The following is a 21,840-nucleotide window of genomic DNA, read 5'->3' on the forward strand; positions in this document are numbered from 1 at the left end:
ACAAGAAAAATGAAAGAGAGGGAGCGCACAAAGAATGGGGGAATAACAAAATGAGTAAAATGCCGGAGAATCAGCGCTGCCAGACCAATTATAGCCGGTCAAAAGCTCTGGTTTCTTTTAATATTGAATAGAATTACGTTTCCAAATTAGAATATTTGTAACATTTTAAATTTATGCTTGGAAATTATGATTGCCTCGACTGCTCAGAGCAAATGCTTAGCGATTTTCTTTTAATGTTCTGCTTTATTTATTAGTCTGGCAGCCCGATATTCACAATGTGCGTGCAAGCGAGACGACTAGCGTGGCAACGCGCAAAGCACTTATCAAAATAATGAGCAGAAAAAGTGTTGGTTTGTTCGTTTCTTCCCACCACATTCGCCATTTGAAACGCGACGACGAGAAGACGACGACGACGACGACAGCGCAACTTGTAGCAGTGAAAATATTTATACAAATCATTTTACTGTGTAAAAATCGAATTAATCCATAATAAAATCCAAGTGAAAATGTGAACGCAGTATTTGCCAATGAAATGAAATGCATTTAAAATGTATTTCAACGCAATAACTCGCCGAGAAAATTTCGTCGTACAGGCAAAAAAGAGCCGATTTTTAGTGGAGAAAGAAGAAGCAGCAGCAGTAAAAGCAATCGTCGACAACGACGACGACGAATACACGGACAAAGCGCAGTGTGAATGAAAAGCGTGTAAAGAGAAACTTGCAAAAATTACAGCAACAACAACAACAATCAAGCGAGGCGAAAAGTGTGTTTAGAAAAGAAATTAAAAACACACGCATATACACTCGCACACACTAAAACATACACATACTTGTGCAAATCCAAATACTAGCGCAACTTTGAGAATTGGTGCAAAAAAATTAAATAAAAAAAAACGTCTACAGGCGCGCGGTTTAATAATAAACAGTTATATATATATAAACATATACATATATAATTTCAAATATATATATATGTTGCGCGAAAACATATGAGGGCGCCGCAAATACGAAAAATCAATGAAATTGTAATAAAATTCCGTATTTTGTGCTCTCTCTTACTCTCACTCGCAATCCTCCATCCATCCCCTGCCCTGCCGCCTGTCACTCTACCCGCCCCGTGAGCGCCCTCTCTTTTTGTGTTGATTTTGTGATAAAATTGCAATCAGCAGCGAGACCACAACAATAAAAACATTTGCCAGCAGCAGCTCAACTACATAATAAATACAAATACATATGCATAAATAATATCTACGAAATAGTTTAATACAAGGTGCGTATGCAAAAGCGGCAACAACAATAACAATCTGTACGTATGTTTGTGAATGTAAATTCCGTATAGTAAAATGTAGAACGTGTGAGAGAACAGAAGAGAAAGAAATCCCGCGTACGAAATTTGATGACGTCTTCAATACGATACCTTTGTTGTTGTTCATGTTCTTGTTGTCTTCTCCTGTCTAGTGAAGACAACAGCAACAACGGTATCGAATAGTATCGTATCGCGTATGTAATATACTTACATACTTTTACTACTGTTTGGGCGACGCCAGCGTCGACGCCAACATTTCGACCGGTATTTTCTAGTCCCTCGTAGAAAAGAAATCCAGCATGCTGAGATGTTGCTGCTGTTGATTAACAACAACAACATCGAAAGCAGCCCAGAAGAAACCAGCAATGGAAAATAGTACTACTTAAAAAAAGAAAGAAAAAAAAGTGTAGCTGCCAAACGAATCGTGATGTAGTTAAAAATTTGAATAGGTTCCCCCAAAAGAAACGACAGTAAACACAAAGTAACTTTTACCTGTGTGCAATGCGTGAATTATTTGTATGTTTGTTTGTTGTGCACAGCATCTCTTCACAAAACTATGTCAATTCTACAAATTAGTGTCAAATGAACAACACACAATAATGTGAATACATTCTCAATAAGACTGAGCTTATATTGTAAATAGAATCAAACAGGCTGTTGTTTGTGTGATAATCTTATAGTAACAAATCCAATTCGTAATTTAAAGAAATTAAGTACACTTGGTTCTCGATTAACGTTATTGGAAAATATCGTCCTAAGCAACATGGTACAAAATTAAGGGTCCAGTGCCAAGATTTTCGCAAAAGCAAAACAGATTTAGTATATAAAGTTAAAAATTAATTTCTTTATTTTTTTCAAATTTATCGTCATTACCCAATTTAACGAAAATATAAACAATTCCTAAATGGAAATGCATTTGAAATTTATTTCTAATTGTTATTAATTGTATTATAATAAATTGACTAATCAGTTGACTTCATAAATAATACTACATTTAAATTTTATTCTTATGCTAGTCTGGTAATTATCCAATTGAGGTTATCCGACATTCTTTTAAAAGAATTCTTATTTGTATACCATTATCATCAAACTGAATTTTCCCGAAATCTCTTGAGTTTCTTGAAAAGGGTCTGTGTTAACCGAGGAACAATTGGCAGTGAAAACTTTGTATTTGTATTGATAGTGATGATATATGGCTTATGTAAACGTCATTGAGATCGCAGTTGAAGTAGCTGCAGTTACAGCTTTTCTGTTCTAGTAACTGCTGTCAATATCGCAATGCACCTGTCCCCCAACAGCACCCCTTTCCTTTCCCTCTGTTGTTGGATGTTATGTTATCGCCACGCTTGTCGTTTGCTGTCAATAAAAAGGTAAAATCTATGATGCTGCTCGCTCTTGCTCCACTGTACACGACAACACACAGTGTACACGAAATTTGATTTGAATATAAGCAGCATTTGACAGTCAGCAACGCGCGGCAGCGACAGCAGCAGCAGATTACGCTGCTTGCTTGCTCTTGTCTTGCTCTTCTCTTCTGTTCCTTGCCTTTTCCAACCTACAAACTGAGCATCACTCACTCACTCACCTGGTGAGCAAATAGGGGAACATACGACGAGCAGCAAACGACGCACTAACGTCTATGCTGAAAGTTAGCGCACACCACAAGTTGGCAATCAAAAATGGATTTTTATTGCTAATGCTCTTGTTTTTTATGTCTCCCTCGACGATGATATTTAACATGCATCCCATTAAATTATTAAAATGTTTTCAAAGAAATATTACAGGCGTTGACAGTTTGTCACGTGTACGATTTCTTTTGGTGAACAGTGTAGCACTTGTGCCGTTTTGTCGACAATGCGCGCACTCCCTCTCTATCTCTCTCTCACACGCGCTCAAGCCGCAGCCGCACTCAATCACACACATACACATACAGTTTTTGCAACACACACATACATGCACACGCACGCATACTCACTCATTTGGCTCTCTTTGCTTATATCTGTTTCTGTTTTTTTTTCTTCTGTTTTCAGTGGTTGTGCAAGAAGAAGCAGCAACAATCAGGCAAAATACCTGAAAAAAACACAGAAAAATAAACGGTAAAGCGAAGAAGTGGCGACAGCAGCAGCAAGCAAGTCAAGGCAGCGAGCGCGCTAAAAGTTTATTGTAAAAATCAAAGTAGAAGGCATAAAGTGATTTTTTTGCCGTGTGCTTTCGAACGAACGAGCGTTAAACACAACACATAAAAACAATAAAATATCAAAATGGTGGAAGCAATAGAGCGGCGGAGAACGGCTGCGTGAGCAGCGCCGAGATCTGAGCGCCAATTATAAAAAATAACACAACAACAACAACAGCAGCAGCGCAGTAGTAGCAACAACAAAAACAGCAATAAGAAGAGGAAGAGCATCAGCAACAGCAGAGCAGCAACCAAAAAGCGAAACGAGCGCGCAACAGCCGCTGGAGAAGGCGCAGAGAGAGGAGTAAATAAAAAAAAAAACAAAATTTAAATAAAGTTAAAGTGGAAGTTGGAGAAGTTCCAGAACAACAGCAACAGCAGCAGAATAAGCGCGAAAAGTGTAACAACAACAACAATAACAAACACATCACAACTAGAACAACAACAACAAACATAATGTACGGAAAATCGAAGACATCCGCCGTGCCGTCAGATGCGCAGGCCAGAGAAAAACTGGCGCTCTATGTGTACGAATATCTGCTGCACGTGGGCGCCCAAAAGGCGGCACAGACATTCCTCTCCGAGATCCGATGGGAGAAGAACATAACGCTCGGTGAACCGCCGGGATTCCTTCACACCTGGTGGTGTGTCTTCTGGGATCTGTACTGTGCGGCGCCCGAACGTCGCGATCAGTGCGATCACAGCTCTGAGGCCAAGGCCTTCCATGACTACGGCTTCGTCAGCTCCGGCTACGGTGTGAATGGCATTGGACCCGGTGGACCACACAATGCCGGTGGCCCGGCGCCCAGCCCGCTTGGCCAAATGCCGCCTGGTGGCGATGGCGGCCCCATGGGACCCGGCGGACCAATGGGTCCCAATTTTTTCCCGAATTCGACAATGCGGCCGTCGCCGCCAACGCATGCCTCGAGTCCACAGCCGCCGCCATCGCAAATGATGCCCGGCCAGCCCCCGTTTATGGGTGGTCCGAGGTATCCGGGTGGCCCGCGGCCCGGCGTACGCATGCAGGGCATGGGCAATGAATTTAATGGCCCGCCCGGCCAACCGATGATGCCGAACAGCATGGACCCTACACGACCGGGACCCGGTGGTGGCATGGGTCCCATGAATCCACGCATGAATCCGCCGCGTGGTCCCGGCATGGGTCCCATGGGCTATGGCGGACCAGGTGGCATGCGTGGTCCAGCGCCCGGTGGTCCGGGCGGTATGCCGCCCATGGGCATGGGCGGTGGAGGCGGACGACCGCCGCAATGGCAGCCAAATGCATCGGCGCCCATGAATGCGTACTCATCATCGTCGCCGGGCAATTATGGACCTGGACCTGGATCGAATGGACCCCCCGGACCAGGCACGCCCATCATGCCCTCACCGCAGGATAATACGCAAGGCGGTCCGGTTGGCGGACCCGGCGACAGCATGTACTCATTAATGAAACCAGAATTCCCCATGGGCGGCGGTCCTGATGGCGGCGGAGGTGGTGGCGGCCCTGGTGGCATGGGTCCCATGGGCGGTGGACCCAATTCAATGGGTCCCGTACTTAACGGCGGCGGCGGCGGACCCGATGGCACAGGACTGGATGGCATGAAGAACTCACCGGCTAATGGTGGACCGGGAACGCCGCGCGAGGATTCTGGCAGCGGCATGGGCGACTACAATCTTGGGGGCTTTGGAGGCCCAGGAGAAAACGATCAAACCGAATCGGCGGCTATACTAAAAATCAAGGAAAGCATGCACGAGGAAGCTAAACGGTTTGAGAAAGACACAGATCATCCGGACTACTTTATGCCATAACAACATCACCAGCAACAGCAGCATCAGCAACATCTCAATACGGTAGCAGCTGCAGTGGCAGCTGTGGTTGCCGCTGCCGCATCCAACAGCAGCGGGACGAGCAGCTCAACAACAGCAGCATCAATAGCAGCAGCAGCGGCGCTTGGTGCGGCAGCCTCAAATTTGCTGAGTGGCGGCAACAGCGGTGCCAGTAGCAATAATAACACCAACAACAACGGCAGCAACAGCAGCAACAACAACAACAACAGTAGTAACAACAACAACAACCAATCTGGCAACAATCCTGGTGCGCATTTTGCAAAGGAACTCAATTTCTAAATAACACGGTAGTGAAAATCCTTGGTACATAAGCATAAAGTAAAAGTAAACAAAAAGAAAAAATTAACAAAAACAAACAAAAAAAACGGAAACAAGTAAAGTAATTATTATATGTAATAGTCTAAAAATCAAGAAAAGCGAAAAACAAAAAGCAAATATGTAAAATTGTAAACCGAACAGCAGCAAAAACAGAAATTATAAGCAAAGCAAAAACAAAACAAATATTTCAAACTCACAATTCAAATTCCAATTTCAAAAAACCGTTTAGAAACGGTTACAATTGCGACCAGGTGGCAACGCCAGCGGTTTGTGGGCGGTTAATGAAGAAATGAATGTGGAAACAAACATAAGCAAATAATACTTAAATGTAATGTTAAATGCAACAACAATAACAACAATAATAAGTTCTTTGTAGCAAGTCTTCTGATTAGTTTAGTTGCAACAAGTCAACACGATAGCCTCCATTTACACACACACACACACACATACACATATATAAACAAACACACACTACTCACCCAACACAAACACACAGTCTGTCTACTAATTTTAGCAATTTAACAATTTTTACTTGCGCTTTGCATTAATGGAATATTTAATAGCTACACCATCTATGTACATTTTCTGTTTGTGTGATTTTTGCATATACTTATATAGATATATACATATATACAAGCTAAGTATATAAATATTAATAATAATATTGTATTGTAGAAATTTGAGAGAATGGTAAAAGAAATGAGAATTTTTTGTTAAGCATGTCTTAAAGGCAGCACAACATTGAGAGGATGCAACAACAGAAGCAAAAAAAAAAATTGAAGATAAAATATTTATAATATGAAGGAGTCGGGAGTAGAAAGAGAACGAGGATAGTTAGCATTATTAAACATGTATGTATATGTAGTCTCTTTAACACAATCACATAACTGTGGTTGTGTGTTGAGCTGGGAGTTTTAATTTTGTGTTTTTAATTTTGAATTAAACAACAAATTGTAAACTTCTTCATGGCACTTTTGTCGTCGTCGTCTTCTTCGCCTTCGTCTTTGTTGTTTGTAGTTTTATGTTTTATGCACGATGTAAATTGTACTTCTATATATTGTATCTGTATTTTGTATATTTTTAAAAAACAACAACAACAAAAATTGTTAATTAAGTTCCTTCAACTGCCAACTGGCAAATCGAGCAATATTTATGATTTATTCATTATTATGTTTTTTTTTGGAGAACGACAACAACAACACTTCGTGCACTTGTTTCGATTTCTGAATAAAACCAATTCTTTCGATGTCGACATTTTGTGCATTAGGGCAGCGAAATAAAACATGAATATATATAGTATAAATAAATACTTATACAGATTAAACAGATTGTGGCGCATTGTATGCACATATTTATTGCAAAATAGCTACGCATATATAACTCTAAGAATTAGCTGTTTAATATGCATATAACAAATATATATATATACATAATATATATATATATATATATATTAATTATTAATTACTTAAAGGCAGCAGGCAACAAATGTAGCAACCTAACCTAAATGAAAAGTTTACTTCAACACAAATATCACACAGAAAACAAAACAAAAAAAAAAAAGAAGAAAATACTTATAAAGCTGTACAAAAGTTAGTTAATGTTGGCTGTGGCTGCACAGCTAATGTTAATATTATGCATAAAAATATATATTTGTAGTATATACATATATATATATATATTAAAATAATATAAATAATAATTATAATAATAGTATATGTCTGTGCTTGCATCTTTTTCTCGACACAGCACATTCAAATTAATAAGAAATAAAACCAAGAATCCGTAGAATTTAGATTTCAATGCTAATTTATAAGCGTCAAATCCGAAACTAAACTATAAAACACAAATCAAAATAAAATTCTTTACATTATAATAACAGCAAAACAGAAACGAAAAAAGAAAAGAGAAAAAAGCAAACACAAATCAATTGATAAAATAATTTAACATATGGAAAAAAGAAATGATAAAAGAAAGAAATTCTATTTTAAATATTGTATGTATATGTTTAATGTGTCGGAATTTGAAAATATGTAAGCGACAACAAATTGATGACATGAATTATTATGATAGAATTGATGCGAAGCGAATGCGAAAGCAACAAAACTTAAATAGTATTTAAGTTAAATTTATTATTATATATATCTGCAACGCTTTAAGTTTTAAGCGTTTCAATTTGCTGGATCTATATAAATGTATGTAATGTGTAATGCGGCGCGGCGTTTAGTAAACAGAGAAACAGAGAAACAACAAACAAAAACACAAAAATGGAAACAGCAGCAACAAATTGAAACATTTAAAAACAAAACAGCAAAAAGGTTAATACAAAATGGAAAACGACAAAAAAAATTGAAAAATCCCCCAATTGAATATATAAAAATAATAATATAAAAAAAAAACAAAACAAAAAACACAAAAAATTATGTTTAAATAAGTATTTTAGTGTTAATTATACAATTTACAAGTACACAACACGAAACAAAAACAACAATATAATATAAAATGAAATAAAGTTTTAAAACAATATTTGTAAAAAGTAAATGAAAAACCCTCTTTGCATTTATAAATGATGAGAATTCGTATTTTAGCTGCAGTGTATATTAAATTTTTTTTTTAATTCACATTTATTGGTGATTAATATTGCTGAAATTTAATTTTCATTTGCATTCATTTCTAGGGTGTTCGATTTATTAAAGATTATCTTCAATTTCCAACGAATTACATTATAATCATCCCTAAAGTCTAATCATAGTAATTGGAATTCATTTTAATAATTTATTTAGATCATAGATATTTAAACATTTTCTTTTCAAAATAGGCTTGAATATTCTACTATTTAACTCATTATTTAATGATTAATAATTTAATTTGTATGTGTCAGAAGTGTTCCATTTATTTTAGATAATCGAACATTTCCAGCTAATTCCAATCCACACTAAGTCATTTTTTTTTTCGTCACATTATGTAGATCATATTTATAGAATCCTCTACAAAATTGGGCTATCCGAACTTTGTTGCAATTCATCAATTATTGAATTAAAACTTAAATTACAATACCTTTTTGTGTACACGAAAAGCAATTAAATTCAACTTGAAACAAAGCTGAAAATAGACTTTCGAGTCTGTTAATAACTCATCAGCAGGCCATTGCCTGATCTGGCGATTGTTGCTTTTTAATTGCATAATTTTCATATTGAATGCGTGCTTTTGCTATCCCAGACCAAACCCCTTTCCAATCCCAATCTCAATACCAATTCCAGACCCAATCAGAGACACCGACTACTAAATTGCCGTGGCACACGCACGGTGTTTGTTTTTTGTTTTGCTTTTTTTTTTTTACGATGAAATCGAGGGGCAAGCACTTAGTTGGTGGCAGTGTGGCGCGTTGTCGGGGCAACACCGCCGGCACACACAAAAATCCATATGGCAGTTAATTGCTTTGGTTGAGCATTGGTCAGGTGTGGACAGTGGCGATAGCGTCGTTGTCGCCGTTGACCGTCTAAAGTAAAATCAATAAATGACATTATTGCAGTTGCTGTTAATAACTAAATGCAGTTCGGTCGCATCTATTATTTAATGTAAAGTCAATGCAACAAAGTGGCGTCCTGTCTCTACAGCTGCCTCGGCTGTGCGCGCAACCAAAGTGCATCAGCTTCTGCTGAAGACGACATCAACGCCATTGGACCAACGGTGGCATCGTCCACGTTGCCAACGTATCGACAAATTGCTGGTGCTGGTAATGGTGCCGGCTCGGCACCAGCTCGACGAGTTCCCGTCTTGTTCTCCACCAATCGTGGCCTGTATTTGCGTGTGGCACAGCCGCAAGTGATGCTGCTACAGCCGTTGAGCAATGCTCCGCAACATTATGACATCAGCTTTTGTGATCTAGAGCGCTGGGTGAGTTCTGTTCTTAATTACATTTTAAATTGTATTTGCAATTTAAGTTTAATCTTAAATCTTAGAGCACGAATCGCGCCAATGTGGTTAGCTTAGAGGACACGATTAGCATGTTGCAGCCACAACAGGCGCCGCATCCACCGAGAAACAACTTTGGACTTTACAACATGCAGCGCTAAGGCTGCTGTCTTTAATTGCATCCTGAATCAACGCTTGTACATACTTTCTGTGTGTTGTGTGCTTACTTAAGTAACGCTTGTTTTGATAATCATATAAATAATAATAATGCTAGTTGCTAGATCGAACTTAATCATGCCGTGTTGCTGGTCAGCGATGCCATCAGAAATTCCATTTTATTGAGAAAACTCTTGCCCTCGATTTTGTCGAAGCGCACCTGCAAAGTATGAATTGTTAACAAACTGCACTAAACTGACTAAAGCACTAGCTTACCTCCTTGAAATTGCCACCAAGATTCTCCCAGAACTTCTCCGGCACCAACGGACTGGGAAAGAAGTCCTGCCGCGGACTGCGAGCTATATAAACCTTAACATCAATCTGCGGATCGCAACGTATCTGTACAGCAATCATGCGATCGCTGTTGGGCGACGCCAGCAAACAGGAGCTGGCATTGCCCAACGGTTCCACTTTGCCAATACCCAGATGATTGCTGTTCGATAGCACCGTCCAGGCCATGCAACGTGCCAGACTCACCAGACAACTGATCTGGTGTGAATTGATCTGACAGAGTATTAGATCACGCAACTCTTGCGGTTCGTAGGACAGCCGCATAACTCGTCCATCGCGACAAATGCATTTCAGCGAACGCTCCTTGACATGAATGACCAGCGAAGTGCGTCCAATGGCATCGTAGCCATGCGTTACAATATTAATTTTGACACACGACATCGTTGGACTGTTCATGGCATTCCAATGCGACACAATTTGCGGATCCTTGACATCACGCGCCAATGTATCCAATACATATTGTGTGCGCTTGCGCATAAAAATATGCTGAGCTTGTGCAATGATTTGCTCCAGTATCGTTTGGGTCTTGGTCATGTCCAGCAACGCATCACGATCGGCAGCTGTGGGTCCCGCAAGCATGCGTTTCTTGCTGGGCCCGAGAGGAGCGCTGGCTGGATGGGGAAACGGATGATGTGAGTTCTTGTAGTGCACCTCGCGCAGCAGCTGATGCAGCGAATGCTCGAGCACATGATCGTGATCGTTGATGGGTGCCGGTTGACTGGAATCGAAGCTCGTGGAGTGGCACAGCGAGATAATGAGTTGTATGTTGGGCAGCAGCGTGGCACGTATCTGATTGCCAATGACAACGTGTGGAATGGGCGCTTGCAGCTGAATGGCTTCACGAGCCAGCTGAGCGAAGAGTTCCTTGCAGAAGAGCACGTTCTGGGCAAACTCCAACGTCTTTTGCCAGACTCCAACCTGAGCTGTTAAATTTTGTCCATGACCCATTAGATTCACCTGTAAATAATGTACGATTAAAGTGAGCATTTGGAATGGAATAAAAGAGGGTTAAATGGTTTGGCACCTGTGCTGTGCATAGATCCTCTTGATCTTTCTGTGTGATGACCTTAATGTAAGCGACGCCCTGCAGCTCGGAGGGTACAATAACCCTCAATGCCGAGCTTGCCTTCAGCTGCATGCCATTATTGCTACTGCTACTGCTCGAATTCGCCGAGCCTCCCGTGTTATTCCCTGAGTTCTCGTCGTCCAGCGCATCCTCTGCCTTGGTCACCTCAAAGGTTCCACTCATGCCGAACTTGGAGCCCGCTGTGCGATAGCTAAGATCACCAATGATGGCATTGGACACCTTTTTCAGTCGCCAATTCTGACGCAAACGCAGCAGCTCAATATGAAAGTCGGAAACGTTACGACTGCGTTGCTCACTGTGCGCGTTGCGAATCCTTTCGGCACCACCGAGCAGCACTTGGGCGGCCTGAGAAATGGCCTTTTTGCGACTATAAACCTGCACAATGGGCTTGGTGTCATCGGGCTCCTCCAACAGAGGATCCAATACTAAATAGCGCTTATCTTTTGCAATCGATATGACATCCGTTAGCACGCAGATTTCGGTATAAGCATCTTTGAGTTTATTTCGCACCGCATCCCAGGGCCACAAACTTTCCTGAAACTGATTTGCATCCTTATTGTCATCATCGGCGGCTGCAGCTGCGGATTTTTCTTCCTTTTTTATATTGTCTAGTGACGTTTTGCTGAAATCAATGCGAGCCGCACATTTTGCAAGACTCTCCGAAAGCGTCGGCGGGCTACGAAGCAACTTGTTGAGATGAAAATGCTACATTTACAATTCGGGCACCACTTACGGTTGATAGAGCTCTGTGCCATCGTAGGCAATTTCACGTATTTGATTCTCGCATGTTGTTTCTACCGATATATTCACCGAGTTGGACATCTTTCTGCACCAATCTTCCAAGAGCCGGGCATTTGCTTTTGCAAACGCAAAAAAACAAAATACACTAACAGAGCTGCTTTTAGTGTGACCGGCGGCTACATGGGAACATATACCAGAAAAAAATCCATTCTTTTAAAATTTTTCGTTTTAGCCAGGCAAAAATTACGGAAAAAATAAAGCGATATTTTTTAAATTAAGTTAACTTGTAATAAACTAACATACGTCTGCTAAAGGACATTTTTAACTTATTATTTATATGGGTCGCCAATAGCATCGATATTTTCGAGAAATCGAACTGTTTGGAATAATGTAGTATGGTCACACTGCTGCTACATTACTTTCATATTTTGTTGACTTTAAATTTTCTGACTCGCATCCAATTAAAGCAAGGAATCATGTTGCTGCTTAAAGACAAATCACAAACACTCAATGTGGACAATTACACCATCATTATACCCAGCATTTGTGTGGGTAATGCCGCTCAATTGGCCTGCGACCTGTTGATCGCCTCTAAGAAACTAAAACGCATTGGAAGCTTGTCCCATGCAGCCTTAATACCGGTATTTGGACCCTCGGCCTATCAACACGAACCCAACGAGTGTGTCGCCTCTTGTGAGCTCTACGAATCGCCGGAGGACAAACTGTTGGTTGTACAGTTCAGGGCTCCCTTCATCTCCAGGCAGACGAAACGTTTTCAGAATGAATTTGTCACACTGCTGAAAGGAGCACGTCGTGTCATCATTTTAAGCGGCAGTTTTGGCTTCGAGCGTCGCGTCATCGAGGGCTCACCGTGGGCATATCGTGCCACGGACAAATTCAAAACGGATCATGCCACCGAGTTGGGCGATCAGGCACTAGTCAAGTGGCAGGAACACACTGGCGAACACATCTTTGGTGGCGGCAATGCGTTGCAGTTGTACAAGGCATTCGAGGATGCCCAAGTGCCTAGCATGCTGCTGTTCCGTTATCTACTTGAGGGCGATAACTCCACGGATGCCAAGCTGATTGTGCGTGAGCTGAACGAGTTGTGTGGCGACTTTTTAAAGTTGCGAGTCGCGAGTGATGCTGGAGATGGCAAGTTTAAGTTGACGTTGCCTTCGTCGTGGAATCTATTGTTTGGCAACGATGTAACCGAGTTACTATTTTAGCATTATAAACATTTATTCTGGTCATGTGATATAGTACAGCTATAATAAATGCCTAATCTTTTGGTGTAGGATAATAACTGTTGCTTGCCCTGTGCTCCTTGAAATATTCGCCGCCTTGTTCCTCGTACTGTGAACGCGTGGTCAACACCTCGCTGAATTTTGGCTCCCTGGCTTGTAGGCAAGCCCCTAGCCAGGCGCTCAGCGCTGGATCCTGCGACTCGTAGATAGCGAAACTAGACTGAAAAGGACGCAGTTCCATCATCTCTTTGGCCAGTCGCGCTTTTAGGCCACGAAACTGTGCGCAGCTGCCCGTTAAATATACATGATCCGCCAGACGTTGTTGTTCCTCAGCTGGAAATAGTTTCAGCACAAAAGCAATGAGCTCGGCTAATCCTGCCTCCGAGCAGCCAATCATGCTAGGCTGGAAGAGTATCTCGGGCACACGTATCGCCTCCACGCCAAAGTGCAGTTGATAATTTTCGGCAGCATTTAACGCCTGCATTGCTGCATTCTGTGCATCATCACCGTTGGCATCGTAGTGATTTAGGATCTTCTCGAACTCGAGCAGCTGCTCATTCTCGGCATCCGAATCGCTGTCATCGTTGTAGCGATTGATGCGCTTGTACACATCCCAATCGTTGTCATTCATGCCAAAGCCATCATCCTCCTCATCACCGTTGTTGACTTTGCGCCGTTTCTCGCTTCGAGCTGCCAGTGTTGAGATGATCCGCATTCGTTCTTGAGCGGCATGGGTATGTCGCTTTCCCTGTTCGGTGCGTTGCTGTTGACGCGCCTGCTTGCGACGCATCAGCTCCTCCCTTTTACCACGCAACTCGGCCAGCCACTGTGCTTGTGGCACGCCTTCGGGCGGCTTGGGCATCTTGTCCAACTTGTCTTGCTGCTTGCTGGGTCGCGGGGGCGCCGAGGCACGCTCCTTGACTCGCTTAATGCGAGACTGCACAGTGGTCAGTAGCTTGTCCAGCTCCTCGAGATTACTGATCTGCTGCTGCTGCAACGCGCGTTCAAATTTCTGCATCTTTTGCTGTTCGTAGAGCAAACGCAGCTTGCGCAGCAATTGCAATTGCTCCTCATCCTCCTGAAGTTTCTCGCGCTCCCGACGATTCTTAATGTCCAGCAAACGAAGTGCCAATTCGCGTCGCTTTTCTTGCTTCTGTTCGGCGGTGAGCAAAGCATTGCTGGCAGTAACTGGATTGTAGGGCAGTTGAATCTTCATGATGTGCGCCTCATAGTAATCCAGTTGTGCCCACTTAAGTAGCTCCTCCTGATAGTCGAGTGCGATGTGACTGTGCTCATGCACCAGCTTTTCCATGCGACTGGTGATGGCATTCAAATGCACCGGATACTTCATTTGCATTAGCCGGAACAAATAGTTGATGATGTGAAAGCCGCCCACATTTAAGCGACGCACATGCTCAATTTGCATGCGACCATTGAGCACGGGTATCACATGTGTGGTGCTGTAGCCAAAAGACAGAATGAGTGCATCCTGGACACCCTTATGCTGCTGCTGATGCTGTTGCCAGCTGTAGAGTGCATCGATGCCATAGGAAACGGCGGGCACGCGATAACACTCGAAGAGCAGCTCGCTCATTTGGCGACGACAGACATTGGGATTGGCCAATGCTTCGGTGAGCACAATGGGATTTCCAATGCTTTCCTTGCCCTCGTAACCCATCTTGGTGAATATGTAATCGAAGATTTGTTCCTGATGATTCCAGTTTGTGATTACATTGCGTTCAAAAGGTGATTTAAGATGAGCTCGTACGGCTTCAATATTGATGATATCATTGCCCACTTGTATTTCGCCATTGCCCTTGCATTCGTCTTGAGCTGCTGTTGCTCCTGTAGGCGGCGCCAAAGCATCCGTCGCTTGATTGTTGTCTTTCTTGCGATCCTTGCGTGGTTTGGTCAGCACATTGCGAAAACGCAACTCAGGCTCTTTGGAGTCATGCCAGCCAACGCGGCACTCGTAGGAGCCATTGTCTATCACCAAGACGCGTTTATGCGCCGGCATTTTCTTTCATTAATTTGCAACTATCTTAAAAAATGATTGTTTACCAACCACACAATGTTTACCTCGCTAGCAGTGTGACCGCAACGATAACGAAAAATAATACTATAGCATCAAAAAGAAAAAATAATTACGCTGCATGGTAGTGGAAAAATATCGATTGGCCTATCGGTGTTGACATCGACTTCAAATGGTAAGTAGCTATATTTTAAGAGCTATATAAAACATTCAGGTAAACTAATTAGTTATTTTCGTAAAACTCTAATAAATGATGATATGATTTTAAATATATTCAGTTTATAGTTTTACAGCAGCTGGATATGTTAGCCAACACAGAAAGTCGTGATTAGAGATCGAAAGCGTACTGCAAAGTAAAAGTTGGCGCGGAATTCGGTTGCAACTGTGCAGCCCTGTAATTATAACTGTTCTTAAGAAATTGCGGTGCGCATTAGAGCAGAATTAGCTTACATTGGCCATCTATTCCAATTTTTTAATTCATTTATTTAATATAATTACAATGTTTGTGAAAGTGAAATTAGAGGATCAAGACAACGCAAAGGTGAGTTTTAAGAGTTTCAATTAAGTGATTTTGATCAATACTAATGGGTTTCTTAGAAGCCTCTTATTTTCAGCATCGATGATGCAGCAACCATTTACAATTTGAAATCCAGTTTGGAGTCATTTGTGAACATACCTGTGGATGCACAGGTAATCCAAAGAATGGATCGCATACTCGATAACTGTGATGAGTTGGCCAAAGTTGTTAATCTGGAGACTGATGGCGATAAGATGAATGGCGCTGCCATTTCTTTGTATACCAACAACAAGTTCTATTGCTTTCTTCAATTCTACAATAAGAACGAAAGCGACAATCAGAGCAACTTCTTCAGTCAGCCATCGAATGCCAAGAAGCTACCCATCGACACACTGCCACAATACATTGAGCAACTCGATTCGGATGAATATTCTACGTCATCCACTTCGGATAGCGATATCTCTGATGATAGCAGCGATAACAGTGTATTCGAAAGCCGTTCAAAGCGCAGAAAGAGGTAAATCAAATATCTAATAAATTTCTTTCCTCTTAAACTTGGATCTTCTTTTAGAGTAAGCGAATCGACGGAAGAAAGAAGTAAACCAGCATCCCCAGTTGTGACCCAGGGAACTGCACCAACAGCCACGCAACAGGCGCAAATTGTACAGGCAATTCCTGCACCTCCTCCAGCTCCTGTTGCGAGCATTCCTGCTACCCAGGAACCGCAGATCACAGTTGTTAAAGTGTCACCACAGGTAACAGTTGCTCCCAAAAAGAACGATGTTGAGATTTCAAAGGAGCAGCCCATAGCTGCCAGTTTTGTTGCTTCTACAAAACAACAACTAACAGCTGCAAAGGACTCAACTCCCAACGTAGTGGAGAAGCCAACAGCTCCCTACATTGCCATGAAACCCGAACAGCGCAAATATGCACTGGTTATCAACAAAGATATTGCTGAGCAGAATTCGAATTTTGGTCGTTTAATGGAACATTTCTATGGACTCTTTGAATCGTCGAAAAGTTGTGGACAACTCAACTTTAGCGAATCGCTCTCAATCACCGAATATGACGATCAGCTTTGGGTTCTGTGTGAAGATAATGAAACATGCGAATGGATTGCAAAAGGTGCACGCATGTTGAGCTCTTATAAGTGCTGCAGTTTTGTCAAATACTTTGGTCTGTCCAAGTGTCGAGTGGTATTGCCACAAGTGGTTGACGGCAAGGAACTGGCAAATATATTTCAGCTGCTTGAGTTGCAAAACACGGGATTGTGTACCAGCAAATGGTGTGTTGTCGAGCGTACTTCACTCGATCCGAAAAGCAAAGAGTATGATTCGCAAGCCTTAACTACTTTGTGTAAAAAATGAAGTACTTGCTCTCTATGTGGATCAAGAGAGCATGAATTTGATACAGCAAAATGGCTTAAAGCTAAAGTACTGCTTCTGGAAACTGACTTTTCAGTTTGAAAGCAAGTTAAACAATTAAATTATATAACATTTAATTTACCTCGAAGAGCATTTAAAAATAAATGTTGGAAAAGTTTGTTTTTATTTGAATATGAATTGTAATATTTTGAAGGGAGCGCGTTCTTTTGCACAAAGCGGAACAAATCGATAAGCATTTGACTACGTCGATAGTTCTTGCAGCTGTGAGAGCTTTGTTATCGATATTGTGGATATATTCATATTAGCGGCCACCCCTAGGCGGAGAGGTAAATTTTTGCATCAAAATAAAAATAAAAAAAAAAGGGAAAAATACGCCAAGTCCTGCTGAAAGTGCTGGACTTGTGCAAATTTGGAAGGGCAGCTAAACCATGGAACAACTGGAACCCATCGATATTGCGCGATTGGAGGAGGCTGTGGTCGTCTTCTATCGCTCCACATCACAGGAGCAGGCAATCACACACGAATGGCTGACGAAGGCCGAGGCCAGCCCACAGGCTTGGCAATTTTCATGGCAGCTTATGCAGCTGGGCAAGGTGAGTGTGATCAACAAATCACAACATTCTCCTTTTTATAACATTTGACGCTTTTGATATGCCAGAGTCAAGAGGTGCAATTTTTTGGCGCAATTACGCTACACTCAAAGCTGATGAAATATTGGAACGAAGTTCCGCCGGAAAACCGCGAGGAACTGAAACAAAAGATCTTGGAAACCATTGTGCAATTCGCATCTGGTCCCAAATTGGTGCTTAATCGGTTGTGCCTAGCGGTAAGTGCTTCCGATATTTATCCGCTGTTTCCCGCTAACTTTATCATGCTTTACTTTCAGTTAAGTGCATACATCGTGCACATGTTGGAAGATTGGCCATGTGCCATTGAGGAGGTGATTGATACCTTTCAGAATCAACGCATACCCAATGTTAGTGCCGAGGTCCAGCGATGGATTATGCTCGAGGTGCTTCTCGGCATTCCAGAGGAGGCACAAGTCATTCACACCTCAGTGAAACGGGTGACATTGCGTGGTGAGATTGGCAAGCGTGTGCCGCTAGTGCTGCAGACTGTGGAGGCATATTTGAAGCAGCAATTGAGCCTCGAATGGGACACCGAAACATTTGCCAACATGATGCGTGCGGTAAAATGTGTGAGCGTCTGGATCAGGTGAATGACCCGTTGAAGTTGTAGTTGAGGGCAACAATTGTCTTATTGTTAATTGCAGAAACATCGGCTACTCCATCGAGGGTTGTGTCAGCATTTGTGCTGTCCTGCTGGAGGTGGTCAACAAGTGTTATTGGCCCTGCATACGATCAGGTGTGGGTTGCATGTCGTCCGACGAGAATGAGCTGGCCGAGACGGGTCTGAAAGCCATGGTCAGCATCATTGTGCAGCCTGATTGTCACAATTACCCCAAGACAGCGGCGGTGCTGATCAAAATGTTTTTGGACTCATTGTGCGATATCACGCAAGTGGAATGGAAACGGGATAACGATAACGAGGATATTATTGTGCATATCTATATGCTGTTTGTATCCGCTGTGGAACGACACTCGGCTCTGTTTCTCAGCGGTATTACGGCCACGGATCCCGAATTAAATGCCATTTGGAGTCGCATGGTTCATGAAATATTACAGTGCACGGATAAGCCGGGCATTTATCCGGTCGAGGAATCGTGTAGCACCATGGCCTTGGCCTTTTGGTATATGTTGCAGGGCGATGTCTTTGCCATGCCCGTCGAGGAGGATAAGTTAAAGTGTTGGGAGCACATTAAACCACTCTATGCTCATTTAACTACCGTTCTTGTGCGCAAATCTGAGCAACCGGATGAGAGCTCCATTGACAAATGGAACTCGGATGACCTGGAATGCTTTCGTTGCTATCGCCAAGATATCTCCGATACTTTTGTAAGTAACTGAAATGCTTCGAGTATGAATTCAATGTAATATTTGCCGATTTGCAGATGTATTGCTATGATGTGCTGCACGATTACATACTGGAGATATTGGCCGCAATGCTCGATGAGGCCATTGCTGAGCTGCAGACGCATCCTACGCACTGGACAAAACTGGAGGCCTGCATCTATTCGTTTCAATCGGTTGCCGAGCACTTTGGCGGCGAGGAATCGCGTCAGATACCCAAACTAATGAGAGTGCTGTCTGAGATACCCTACGATAAGCTAAATGACAAACTGCTGGGCACCGCATTGGAGACCATTGGCTCCTACTGCTCCTGGCTAATGGAGAATCCAACTTATATACCGCCTGCTATTGATCTGCTTGTGCGTGGTTTAAACTCCACAATGTCCGCGCAGGCAACATTAGGCCTCAAGGAACTGTGCCGCGACTGTCAACTGCAGTTGAAGCCATATGCAGAGCCGCTGCTCGATGCTTGCCAAGCAACACTTGGTTCGGGTCGCATGAAGAACTCGGATTCGGTGCGTCTGATGTTTAGCATTGGCAAGCTAATGAGTTTGTTGCCGCAGGAAAAGATACCTGTATATCTTGATATTATAGTTAGTCCCTGTTTCGAGGAGCTGCAAACAATTTGTCAAGCTGGTGCCGTAAGTTTGAAATCATTTGTTATTTGTTTAGAAATGGTTAATGGATTTATTTTTGTAGACAACGCCAGCAGCACGAATACGCACAATTTTCCGGCTCAATATGATCTCGACACTGTTCTCGTCCCTCAACACGGATCTGGACGAAGAGGTCAAGGATCTGCATAATGTGCAACCTGTGTTGTTGGTCATGCAGAAAACTATGCCCATTTTTCGGCTAATTGCTGAGCTGTGGGTAGAGGAAATCGAGGTGCTAGAGGTGGGTTCAAAATGCATACAATATTATCACAATTTGACCTAATGAAATTACTTTTTTTTTGGCAGGCTGCTTGCAGTGCATTAAAGCATGCAATTGTGAATTTAAGAAGCAGCTTTCGTCCCATGTTGCAGGATCTGTGTTACTTCATTGTGGCAAGCTTTCAGACTCGCTGTTGTGCTCCCACACTGGAAATTTCGAAGACAGTACGTAACCAGAAGATGAAATCAGTTATATAGATATAAAACCTCTTTTTCTGTTTGCTCCTAGGCCATCGTTATCTTTTACAAGGAGGAGAGTTGCAGGCAGTTGATGCAACAGTTGCTGCTGGAGTTTGTGTCGCACAGCTTTAAGCTATTCGAGTCAACGCCACAGCAGAACTTTTCCAATGTCTCGGATACCATGGAAATGTTCTTCGCATGCCTCACGCAAATCATCAAAAAGGTGCCCCAAGTGCTTGAAGATAAATCCATTGCATACGAACGTCTCATATACTACGCCCAGCACTCGATGACCTTGCCCGAGAATGGACCCATCCGGGCTGGTATTCAGTTTGTCACGCACTTTGTGATGCAATCCCGCAACCAACCGCACATGACCGAGGTAATCCTGGCCAATGGTGAGCAGATTATGCGCACGATTATGATTTGCGTGGGTTATATGACGCCTCGCCAGCAAGTGGATAAGTTTGCCGATGTCTTACTGGCCATCAACAAAAAGTATCCGGGTGAAATGGCTGTGTGGCTAAGGAATGTGATGGCAGTGCCCAATTTTCCCACTGAGCTGATCAGTGATGCCGAGAAATCGCGTTACGTTTCGCTCATCATCAAGTAAGTAAAGAATTTCTGATACATTTTATAGTCTTCTAACATATTTTTGTTTCTCTACACACAGAGTAAAAGTCAACAAGCGGATGCTGCAACAACATCTCAATGAGCTGGCCATAAAGACACGCGGTCTTGTGCCGCTTCAGGTTCCAGTGAATTAAGTAGCGGGTAACGCAAAACTTCAGTGGCCAAATATCTAAATGAATTAACGTCCTCTTTTTCGTAAATTAGTCGATAATGAATGTAATTAAGCCACTCTGTAAATGTTCCTTGCTATTAAGTTGTTTTTTTTCGGATGATGTCAAATAATTAATAGTGCTAAGTGATCGGACAGGTCGATATAGTATTTATCGCCTGTCTATGTGAGATGATGATGGTATGATGGATATGTTAAAAAAGGCTGTTTCTTGACATGATTTAACTTTTATTCATAATTTTACAAAAATTGTTCACACTTTTGTTTTATATGCCTTTAATTACACAGTTTCTCATTTTATTTAAAATTTTGTTTAGGCGTGTATAACTCAAATTTTGTAATTATTTTTTTTTCATTTCATTATTTAATTCATTATAGAAAACTTTGATTTTTCACCGTTTTCCTTTTATTGGAAATTTGTTTGCTTTTTACCTTCACTATATAGGTTTTCATTATGTTTTTATATCAAATTCTCTTTTCTCTTTATTGTTCTTCAACTTTCCATAAGTGTCTATTATATGCCAAAAATATGTAAATACATCTCTATATATAATATACATATATATGTGTCTATAAACTAAATGAAGCCTTTTCATTTTCTTGGCCTGTACAGCACTTGGTAGTGGTGGCAATAAATTTTGACCAGCTTTTTTTTGCTGCTGCAAAATACCGACTGCTAGAATAGTTGGAAAATATTTGCTCTAAAGTATTTGTTGTTGATCCATGCCAGGCGAGACTGTGTAATGCCAGGACTTGTACGTATATATATATAAATATGTTTAGATGTATGTGGCGTGTGTGTGTGTGGTAGTAAAATCAGTGACTGGGTTTTGTGCCTGGCAGCAGCGGATCTCAATTCTAAATTGTCTGACACG

General features: G+C 42.0%; 7 protein-coding genes across 7 annotated transcripts; 5 read left to right on the forward strand and 2 right to left on the reverse strand.

The window, feature by feature from the left end:
• The first annotated feature begins 368 nt into the window (after positions 1 to 368).
• LOC132783871 (single-stranded DNA-binding protein 3) lies at positions 369 to 7,888 on the forward strand. The gene is made up of 2 exons (XM_060789177.1): positions 369 to 1,269; positions 3,336 to 7,888. Exon 2 carries the CDS (start codon positions 3,938 to 3,940, stop codon positions 5,288 to 5,290), a length of 1,353 nt encoding a protein of 450 aa, XP_060645160.1. The 5' UTR covers positions 369 to 1,269; positions 3,336 to 3,937; the 3' UTR covers positions 5,291 to 7,888.
• Positions 7,889 to 8,988: 1,100 nt separating this feature from the next.
• On the forward strand, positions 8,989 to 9,723 carry LOC132785157 (uncharacterized). Its single transcript, XM_060791150.1, has 3 exons — positions 8,989 to 9,076; positions 9,246 to 9,544; positions 9,610 to 9,723. The coding sequence occupies exons 1-3, from the start codon at positions 8,989 to 8,991 to the stop codon at positions 9,721 to 9,723; spliced, it is 501 nt and encodes a 166-aa protein (XP_060647133.1).
• LOC132783869 (mediator of RNA polymerase II transcription subunit 17) lies at positions 9,697 to 12,047 on the reverse strand. The gene is made up of 4 exons (XM_060789175.1): positions 11,890 to 12,047; positions 11,094 to 11,832; positions 9,995 to 11,026; positions 9,697 to 9,938 (listed from the first exon to the last, which is right to left on the reverse strand). The coding sequence occupies exons 1-4, from the start codon at positions 11,976 to 11,978 to the stop codon at positions 9,855 to 9,857; spliced, it is 1,944 nt and encodes a 647-aa protein (XP_060645158.1). The 5' UTR covers positions 11,979 to 12,047; the 3' UTR covers positions 9,697 to 9,854.
• Positions 12,048 to 12,284: 237 nt separating this feature from the next.
• LOC132783872 (proteasome assembly chaperone 2) lies at positions 12,285 to 13,203 on the forward strand. The gene has a single exon (XM_060789178.1). The coding sequence runs from the start codon at positions 12,293 to 12,295 to the stop codon at positions 13,124 to 13,126; it is 834 nt and encodes a 277-aa protein (XP_060645161.1). The 5' UTR covers positions 12,285 to 12,292; the 3' UTR covers positions 13,127 to 13,203.
• LOC132783868 (actin-related protein 5) lies at positions 12,883 to 15,248 on the reverse strand. The gene has a single exon (XM_060789173.1). The coding sequence runs from the start codon at positions 15,159 to 15,161 to the stop codon at positions 13,179 to 13,181; it is 1,983 nt and encodes a 660-aa protein (XP_060645156.1). The 5' UTR covers positions 15,162 to 15,248; the 3' UTR covers positions 12,883 to 13,178.
• A 321-nt stretch (positions 15,249 to 15,569) lies between these two features.
• LOC132783870 (uncharacterized) lies at positions 15,570 to 17,221 on the forward strand. The gene is given in 4 exon segments (XM_060789176.1): positions 15,570 to 15,717; positions 15,774 to 16,210; positions 16,265 to 17,051; positions 17,053 to 17,221. Coding segments are annotated over 4 exon segments (1,392 nt in total). The 5' UTR covers positions 15,570 to 15,675; the 3' UTR covers positions 17,179 to 17,221.
• Positions 17,222 to 17,363: 142 nt separating this feature from the next.
• Positions 17,364 to 21,820, forward strand: LOC132783865 (importin-13). Its single transcript, XM_060789169.1, has 9 exons — positions 17,364 to 17,671; positions 17,737 to 17,904; positions 17,965 to 18,293; positions 18,352 to 19,033; positions 19,090 to 19,689; positions 19,748 to 19,945; positions 20,011 to 20,148; positions 20,213 to 20,772; positions 20,837 to 21,820. The coding sequence occupies exons 1-9, from the start codon at positions 17,507 to 17,509 to the stop codon at positions 20,928 to 20,930; spliced, it is 2,934 nt and encodes a 977-aa protein (XP_060645152.1). The 5' UTR covers positions 17,364 to 17,506; the 3' UTR covers positions 20,931 to 21,820.
• The last annotated feature ends 20 nt before the right edge of the window (positions 21,821 to 21,840 follow it).

The sequence above is a fragment of the Drosophila nasuta genome, chromosome 2R (genome assembly GCF_023558535.2).
Source record: "Drosophila nasuta strain 15112-1781.00 chromosome 2R, ASM2355853v1, whole genome shotgun sequence".
In the NCBI taxonomy this organism is placed as follows: domain Eukaryota; kingdom Metazoa; phylum Arthropoda; class Insecta; order Diptera; family Drosophilidae; genus Drosophila; species Drosophila nasuta.